The 9325-nt window shown below is 49.3% G+C and overlaps 1 protein-coding gene across 1 annotated transcript in view; it reads right to left on the bottom strand.

Annotated features, from left to right (window-relative positions):
* Positions 1 to 8195, bottom strand: part of Insc (INSC spindle orientation adaptor protein) — a 111551-nt gene extending 103356 nt beyond the window's left edge. The window contains exon 1 of the mRNA XM_059251472.1: positions 8100 to 8195. Within this exon, the coding sequence (XP_059107455.1) occupies positions 8100 to 8195 (96 nt within the window). The remainder of the gene's footprint in view (positions 1 to 8099) is intronic.
* Between the last annotated feature and the right edge of the window lie 1130 nt (positions 8196 to 9325).

Consider the following 9325-nt stretch of genomic DNA (forward strand, 5'->3'; position numbering starts at 1 on the left):
AATTTTAATGAAGTTTAAAATAATGTTAAAATTCAAAGTGGCATAAAATAGTAAGCACCCAATAAACATTTAACAAATGAATAACTGAACTCCCATTGGACTACAATCTTTCTATTAAAAATGTTCAGTGCCTTGCCTATAAATACATGAGAACTACCTAGATAACTGAGCATAGCACTGTGGCCCAATACCCTTTCCAAGCTCTCCGTGTAGTCTCCTGTCTCATTTCTGAACAGGAACTACTCATCCCTGTCTCACTACTGAACATCACTCGTCAGGTGGGGCTCCCCATCAGAGAGTTATTCGTCTGGTGGGTCAACCTATTGAATACTAGTTGTCACCTGCTGTATACTCCCACGGCCTCTGGTAAAGCCATTTCTACCAGCAGCTCTCAGCACACACCACAGGCTCCAGTCACTATAACTTGAAGTCCCCCAAACTTCCAACTAAGAAAAGCTTAGTGGGGTCTGGGGAGATGACTCGGTGGATAAGCACTTGCCACTCAGGCATGAGGGCTGGGGTTTGGATCTCCAGCAGTGGTCCACATGAAAGCCAGATGGGCATAGCGGCCCACTTGGAATCAGTGCTCAGGAGGTAGAGACACGGGCACACATGTGTATGCATACCTGCACATATATGTGTCCACACACATGTGAACACAACACATATACACACGGCTTAGCGCCTTAGCACATGCTGGTCCTCCTGTTCACTTTCTGGAAATTATTATCTTTCAAGATGAAGAGCTGCCGGGCGGTGGTGGCGCACGCCTTTAATCCCAGCACTCGGGAGGCAAAGGCAGGCGGATCTCTGTGAGTTCGAGGCCAGCCTGGTCTCCAAAGCAAGTTCCAGGAAAGGCGCAAAGCTACACAGAGAAACCCTGTCTCGAAAAACAAACAAACAAACAAAAAAAAAGATGAAGAGCATGAGTGTTCATCTCTGGAAAGGCCTCTCTGATGTACACAGCTGGAGAGGACCTGGCCTATGTGGACCATACCCAACAGATGGGCCTCTGTGTGCCTGTCTGTCTTGTCACGTGGTCAGATGATGACTTGGGGACTGGGATGCTCCTTTGTGTCTTTATCACTTGCTTTGCCTGGGTCCTAACACAACAAATGGTCTCATAGGGACTCAGTACTACCTAAACTTCTAGATTTGTCTCTGGGTTCTTCTTCATTATCCTCAAAATGTACAGAGGGGCGAGGAAAAGGAGTTTGTCTCTCATTTTACACAAAAGGAAGGAGAAACAGAGAAGGTAGAAAACACATCAAGCTCAGAGGCTGAGGAGATCTGGCAACCACCTTGCGATCTAGTGTTCTTTCATGAAGGCGGATGGGACTGGAAGCAGGGAGATTGTCTTTCGGGGTTTGTTTATTCTATGCCAAATGCTAGGTTTCTAATAACCTCCCTGCTTCTCTTATCACTGCTATAATAAGACACATCCATTTTACAGGTCAGCAAACTGAGACTAGACATCAGGTCTTTCCTTCTGCCTGCAAAGCTTGTGTACTTTTCCTCTCACACTGCCAGTGTGTGCTGCACACCTCTGACTCCATTAGGATGAATGGCCTGGATGAAATATGCTGTCCCACAATGGCATCTCTTAAACCAGCAGGGCCCACGGGCCCACAATGCAGCTCACACTCTCAGACCACAGCCCACACTTCACAGGGTTTCCAAACCAAGATATTTGGTTTGTAAGACTAGCCTTCCATTTCTCCAGTGCAAACTGAACATGGTACACAATTACTCAGCCAGACTGCTGACGCCTAGAGACGCTGCATCAGACCTGGCAGAATCCTGTCTGCCCAGAGACAGCCTCAGGGGATCTGGGACACCCCAGAGCTTGGCACTGGGGGTACCTAGAGCTGGAGGAGAGGAGTTTGGACTGACTAGATCAGGGCGCTTTAGTGGGAACTACATTCCAAGAACAGAGAAGCCCAATGTTGCCCACCCCATGATGTTGGCTGGGAGATCCTCACCTGGCCCATGAGGCCTTCCCTCACCATGTACCCCTGTGTCCCAGGGAGTGACTATCCCCATCTGAGGCTGGGAAGGCTAGGGATGCTGCTCAGCCATGAAGCTGACGTTATTCACATCCTGTTACCAGAGACAGGCCCTTAGTCCTCTCCTAGTTAACCTGAAGGGGCAGTTCCTGCTTTCAGGCTTCCAAAATGGGGAGAGCTGTCTGTTCTACTCAGTGGCCAGTAGCCATCCACGGCAGACTCCAGAACGGGAGACCTGACAAGGAGGTATGGCTGGCTCCGACCTGGGCTTATTAGACCTAGCTATGCTTCCGTTCCCCTGTGTCTAAAATGCAAGTTCCCATTTCAGAACGCGTCCTAGAGGTTTCATGAAACAAAAGATTCAAAGAGCCAAAAACAGAGAACTGGCTTTTACTAGATATTAAGTGTGGGAAATTGTGAGTAGACTTCCCACTCATACATTCTGACATCCCACACCATGATCTCTTGCTGGTTGTAAGTCTGCTTACCAGGTCAAGTTTCAATGTCGGGAAGCCAACAGAGCATAACCAGGATGAATCCTCAGCAGAGATACAATCTCCTCTTTGAGGTCACCTTTGTCCAGAAAAGAACAGATCCACTAAACCTTACCCAGTAGCAGGCCCAGGGTATTTCCTCTTTCTTCTTCTGTGGTCAAATGCTTCTCATATAGTTAGCCTTGAACATGAGCAATGGCCACCACCTTAGACGACTTAGCCTTCCTGGAGACACAGTCACCCACATGGGGCTTGAAAGATCACCATCAGGCACTCTAACCACTGCCCTGTGCAAGTGTAGCTCTGGTGTGGGTTCTTTCCCAAACACAGCAACCTCTACACGTAAAACAATCTCTCAGAATTAGAGCTTTCACTAGCCTTGTGATAACTTGAGCCCTGCCCTGGGTCTCTACCAAGTAACAAATGGCTTTCTGACTATCTGACAGACTTGAGATCCTGTTGTTAGAATCTTAAATGGTCTTTTAATTAAAAATAATAATAATTTAAAAAAACCCTGGTACCAGAGATTGGGGTAAAAGCTGAAAGATCAGAGAAGCAGAGCAAGCCACACCCACCACCTATTGCCTCACCAACTCCAGGAATCCTCTGACTGAAATCCTCTGAGTCTTCACCCAAAAGGGTCTCAGCTGAACTCACACTTTATATACCTTTCTTCACCCTGCCATCACTTCCTGGGATTAAAGGCATGTGTGCTTCCCAGTACTGGGATTAAAGATGTGTGCCACCACTGCCTGGCTCTGTTTCCAGTGTGGCCTTGAACTCACAAAGATCCAGATGATCTCTGCCTCCCAAGAGTGACAGGATTAAGGGTGCATGCCACCACTATCTGGCCCCTATATCTAATCTAGTGGCTGGCTCTGTCCTCTAATCTCCAGACAAGTTTATTAGAGTATACAATATATCACTACAGGACCCCTTCTGGAGAAAGAGATGGGGCTGAACACCATCCTGTGGCCTCCAGACTGAGGGGAGGAGGCAAGATAGCCCTCTGTGAGCCCTTGCACACTCTGAACTTCCACATTCTTCGTTCCAACCTCTGTCTTCACAAGGCCTCAATCATGTGGAGGGAAGCAGGGCTCAGACCCAAGAGACACAGACCTCCCTGCAAAGCCCTGGAAAAGGCAGGGTCACATGTGGAAGGGGAGTCATGGGGCCATGGCCAGGTTTAGGGCAAGGATCAAACCCCTTTGGGCATCCAGACACTAGGGCTTTTGAGACCCAGAGAGGCTGGCAGCTGAAGCCCTCAGAGCAGGGGTGCTGATCAATGCCCCAATTCATTCTAGACAATCCCCATTGTCTGAACCAGCACAGAGATAGCCATTCTCTCCACCAGCCACTAGGAAGAAAAGCCCCATGACATGGTTACCAATCAGAGCTCGAGCACAGAAGTCACAATTGAGACATATGGATTAAAAGTAGATGAAATCTTTCCAAGTGGGATGTCTCAAAAAAAAAAAAAGAAAGAAAGAAAGAAAAGAAAAAAGTCCAAACAATGTGGCTTCAATCTTCAGAGACTAACAGAATTCTTGATTGGTGGTTATTCTTTATTATTATTATTATTATTATTATTATTATTATTATTATCATTTCCTTTATAAAGTATAAGTGAATTTACAGTTAAAGAAATGTAGTCTAAAAGTTGTTAAAGTGGAAATCAAAACTCAAGTGATGACTCTTATTAACTTAGTAGGATGGAGCAGTGTGAAGTACTGGGAGTTTCCTAGAAGCTAGAGTGAAAAGGGAAACATGAAAGGGAAAATAGTTCCTTCCCTCTGCAGCAAACCTGCTAATAGCCACACCCAGCCTTTATTTATCCATCTCTAAGGGTTGGATCTATGTTTGGACCAAAGGAAAGGTAGCCCCTAGTGGACCACTCTGGAAATGACTGGACCATTCCCCATTTCAACAGACTGAAAGGGCAGCCTTCAGGCCAAATCACAAACACGAAATCTTCCCTACCTTCCCAACCAAAGAAGCACATTGAAATTGGACAACATCACAGAAACCTATGGAGAAGAGAATGGCCAGGGCAGAAGAGCTCTAGAAGTCATAATGAAATAAGAACCATAAATGTAAGTACCAGTCCCGGCATTTGGGGGTGCTCAGTGTTCCAAGCACTGTTATTGGTGCTCCCAATGGTCTCCACATAACTGCTGAAGGAGAGAGAGGGGTGTTGAAAGGCTGTCTCCCCAGCAGCTTCAGGCAGGGTGACTAAAACCCAAGCACAGAAGGAATGGGTCCAGTCCAGTTCACCACACCCTCCCCAGCCCAGCCCCACAGTCCCACTGCACTCCTGCAGCAGGATGAACCGAAGTCATGAACTTGAGTCTGGGGCAAGCTGCAGGTGCCAAGGGTCACTCACCTCCTTGTTGAGTCCATATCACTAAGATAGGCCTTCTCCCTCTAAATGATCAACTGCTCTGTTTCCCACCTAGACCTTAAGGCCAAAGGGTGTTCTGTGGCTAGGCTCCATGGATGAGATACCCAAAGGCATCATATCGCCTCCTGCCTTAATCCCCAGCCAAAGCCCTCAGTGGAAAGTATTCCCCTACTGAGGCCATGTTCCTGAACCCATTTTTGTCAGAGATGCCCAATGAAGGGTACAGGAAGTAAAAGGGGGGCTAGAGGCAGATGCCAGGGTCAATTCAAGGCTGTGTGGTTTTGCATATGCATTTACAACATGGATGCATGCTGCACACATGCCATTTGCCATGGGTGTACAGTCTGTGGACTGTGGCTGCACTGTTAGTATACATGAGTGAGTGTCCCCTGAACCCCTGACCCCACACCCTAGCCTCTTCTCCTGGTTATGAAAGTGGCCCCGTGGAGGAAGGTTCATCGAAATCCGTTCACTCTTATATTGGATGAGAGCTTTAAGCTCCGATGTGGCCCAAAGCCCTGAGAAACCAAAGCTGCCTGACCTACAAGCAAGACACCCCAGTTGAGGACAACAGCTGGGGACAAATCAGGTCACCCTAGAAAGTGAGCTCAGGTGTCTATTGCTCCTTATCCACCTTCTGAGCTGTCACCCTCATCCATCATCCACACTGGCAGGTCCCCTTCCTCTAGACAACAGGTTCCTGGCCCCCACACAGAGGCATTTCACTTCCACTGGCACAGCTAGGCCCACCTGTGTGCCAGACACAGCAGCCACCTTTGAGCATGCTCCTGGCCCAACACACACACACACACACACACACACACACACACACACACACACGAGCACTAGAAAATTCCTGTGCTAGACACACTCCCTTCCACTGACACCCGCTCCTGCTCACAAACTCTCACACTGACACAATCACACCTGCTATCCTAGAGGTCATAATTATGCCGGCAGCTCCAGTCCAGCCCCAGCTCCTGAATTTAGCCACAGAGCTAGCCATCCCCTCTGCTTACTTACTCTGAGCTTACAAGGCAGAAAGCGGGTGTGTGCAGAGGCCAGCGGTGGGTGGCAGCTCACAGCAGCTGGAACTCCAGAGGCCAGGCGCAAAGTGGCCGCTGGGGCCGGCGCTGCCGGAGGCTGCCTGCTGCCCCCACCCCCCAATCCCAGGCTCTTCCCTAGCAGTGCACACCCAGCTAAACGTTTGTCCTGCGCCAAGCACCGTGGCCTAAGAGGCTCTGCCGGGGAGCGAGGGCTATTTCGGAGCCCCTGGCCACAGTGGAGACCGCGTGCTGTCATCTGTGGGAGCTCTGGAATGGGGACGTGGTCGGGTCTAATTAGAGACCCGACTCACCCCTGGGCTGGGCCATCACCCGGAGCCACCAGAGCTGAGCCGGCCAGGCGAGGGCGCCCACATGTGTCCCGCATGCGAACATCTGGAGAGGGGAAGGGACTGTGCTGCCACGATCAGTTTCCTGGAGCTGAAAGAAAACAGGGAGAGATTTGGGCGCAATTCACATCCCTGAGGAGGGCACAGCCTCACTGAGCAGCCCCAAATGCCAGGAATGCAACAGCGTTTGTCCACTGCAGGTGCTTCCCTTTGCAAACTCAATTACCCACTTAAGTCACTCTCCACATCACAGACCTGCCAAAAATGACAGGGGGTGTCGATGAGGCGCCTCCCCACCTCACCCTCACCCCTGGGCTCCATGTCAGATGGCTAAGTCCACAGAAGTCTGGTCCAGGACCAAAAGCTCTGGAATGCTACATTTTTAGACTGAAAGGAAGCTTCTAGTTCATTCCATCCAATGGCTTCCACCCTGCTATGAATCCCCGGAGCCTGAAGAGCCTCTACCTTCCTAGAATGCCAAGAAAAAACAGTTCTCCACCACCTGAGGCCTGATGGGAGGTTTGTGGGTTTGTTCACATTGTATGTTCAGGGAGAGCAAGCTCAGCGTCACCTCCATGGCACAATGTCCTGAGTCTCTTCCTTGATGCTAAACACTCCTGTTCTTTGCTCCAGGTTCTGGCTGGCTTGGCTGCTGCCTGGCCTTGGGCATACCACAGCTTTGACATCAAATCACTCACCTTGGTTCCCTGGGGGCTCAGGGCTCTGCAGGTGGCCCAGTCATTCCCCCAGGAGCCAATTTCAATTCCAGTCTGCTTCCACCCAAACAGCAGGACTTTGCCCCCAGCTCTGTGAGAGGACTTCAGTACCTTATCCTCAGGTCTGTTTCCTTCCCTGGAACAGGGCTGGGGCCTCTGGGGGACATCAGCTGGGTGCTGACACTACACCACACTTCCCTCAAGTAGGCAGTTTACAGGCCCGTATCTCCATGTGCCACTGGTAGGTAAAAGGGCATGCAGATAACCTGGACTCTGTCTCCCTCTACTACTTTCCGGCTGTACCTCGGTCATGTCAACCAACTGCTCTGAGCTTTAGTTTCCCCAAATATATAATGGACTCGTCACCAGGTCTGCCTGCTCATAGGCTTTAAAAGTCTGAAAGCTCAGGGATGTGCCGTGACCAGGAAGGCCAAGATGGTTTGTAGCATGTCAGAAGTGAGGCTTAGGTCTTAATCAGCACCCCGTTAGCAAGAGGCCTCAGAGGACTTTTATTCTAAGTCCAATTTTGTACTTATATTTGAAGTAAGAAGAATCATTTAGTTCGCTACATGTGCTCTTTAGGCGCTTGTCGTTAAAGGCTTCAACCCAACCAATACACACACATACACACCATATACACACACACACACACACACACACACGCACGCACGCACGCACGCACACACACACATACACGCGCACACGCGCACACATACAAATAATCACATACACAGACACATACAGACATAAACACATACATACACATACACAAATACATACATATATACACACAGACACCTATGCACATATACACCCATAAATACACACAGACACAAACATACATATACACATACAAAGACAGAGACACCCAAACACACATATATGCACACAAACATATACCCATATACACACATACATATGTGTAACATACATACACATGTGTACATGTACACAGGAACACACAAATACACACAGACATATACATAGCACACATACACATGTGTACACATACACTGACACACATGCATGCTCATATATATGCACATGTATGCACACAAATGCATACACATATCCTTCCCAGATACCTACAACACAGCACAGCCTCCTGGACTCCTGGGCTCCCCATAAGCCCCAGTTGCCTGGACCCTCTCGGGTGGATTCGCCATCCCCTGGGGGCCGCCTCATGGCCACAGTCAGGGCTGTAGTGATTCAGGTGTCCTTACAGAGGCCCCTGCGAGCAGCTCCATTCTCTCCCCGCATCCTCTTGGGCCATGGCTGATGAGACCTTCAAGGCTAATCAGGACTAAGGCTGCCCCAGGAGCTTGGAGTTAAAGTATCCTCCCTTGTGCCCCCTCCCTCTGCCTGCTTGGCTTCCCAAGCACTGCCCTGCTTAATTCTTAATGGAAATTCCATCCCCTTTGCAGGTTCTAGCTGGCTCAGGGAGCCCAGGCATGAGCCAAACCCCACCCAGAGAGAAGGGGGCCTGCCTGGCCATATTCGCACACACAGATGTTCACATATGCACAGGCAGAGTCTTCCCCAGACACAGCCACACACTGAAGGAGAGTAGAATCCCAGTATCAAGCCGGACACAGTCACACAAAGTATTCACAGCTTTTGTTTCTCTAAGCCTCCTACCAGCACTAAGTTCAGTATCATCCCCATTTATACACAAAGAAACTGAGGCAGGGGAATCAAGTAGCTCATGTGAGGTGTCTGGTAATCAGCCCAACACATGAACACCAGGAGCTGTGCAAAGAGGCACATGCTCATCACTCATACATTTTGCAACTGTAGTAATTTTTTGCAGATGTTATTCCCATTACACAGACAGGGAAGACTGGAGGCCAGGTGGCTCAAATCATCTGTCTGGCCTCACAGCTGGTGATATAAAGGGAGCCCTCAGAGAATCTGAGTGAGTAATGCCCACGGGCTACTCAAAGGGCTCCCAACCCCACAGCATGAGTTCTGCCCTCCAAACCCAGATGAGGCTGGAGGGAGTCCATGGGAGCTCATAGCATGGAAGTGGAGTGTTGACATCATTGCAAACAGAGCCACACTTCCAAGAGATGGTAGAGAGGAGGGAGGGTTCAGCAATGACGAAGGAGGACCAGCAAAGTCCTACACTTGAATCACTGTGGTGGTACTGTATTCCCCCAAATATTGTGTACCCTAATAAACTTATCTGGGGTCAGAGAACAGACAGCCACTAGATACAGAGGCTAGAAAATGGTGGCACTCACGCCTTTAATCCTAGCATTCCAGAGACAAATCCCTCTGGATCTCTGTGAGTTCAAGGCCACACTGGAAACAGC

The sequence above is a fragment of the Peromyscus eremicus genome, chromosome 1, assembly GCF_949786415.1.
Source record: "Peromyscus eremicus chromosome 1, PerEre_H2_v1, whole genome shotgun sequence".
Lineage (NCBI taxonomy): Eukaryota > Metazoa > Chordata > Mammalia > Rodentia > Cricetidae > Peromyscus > Peromyscus eremicus.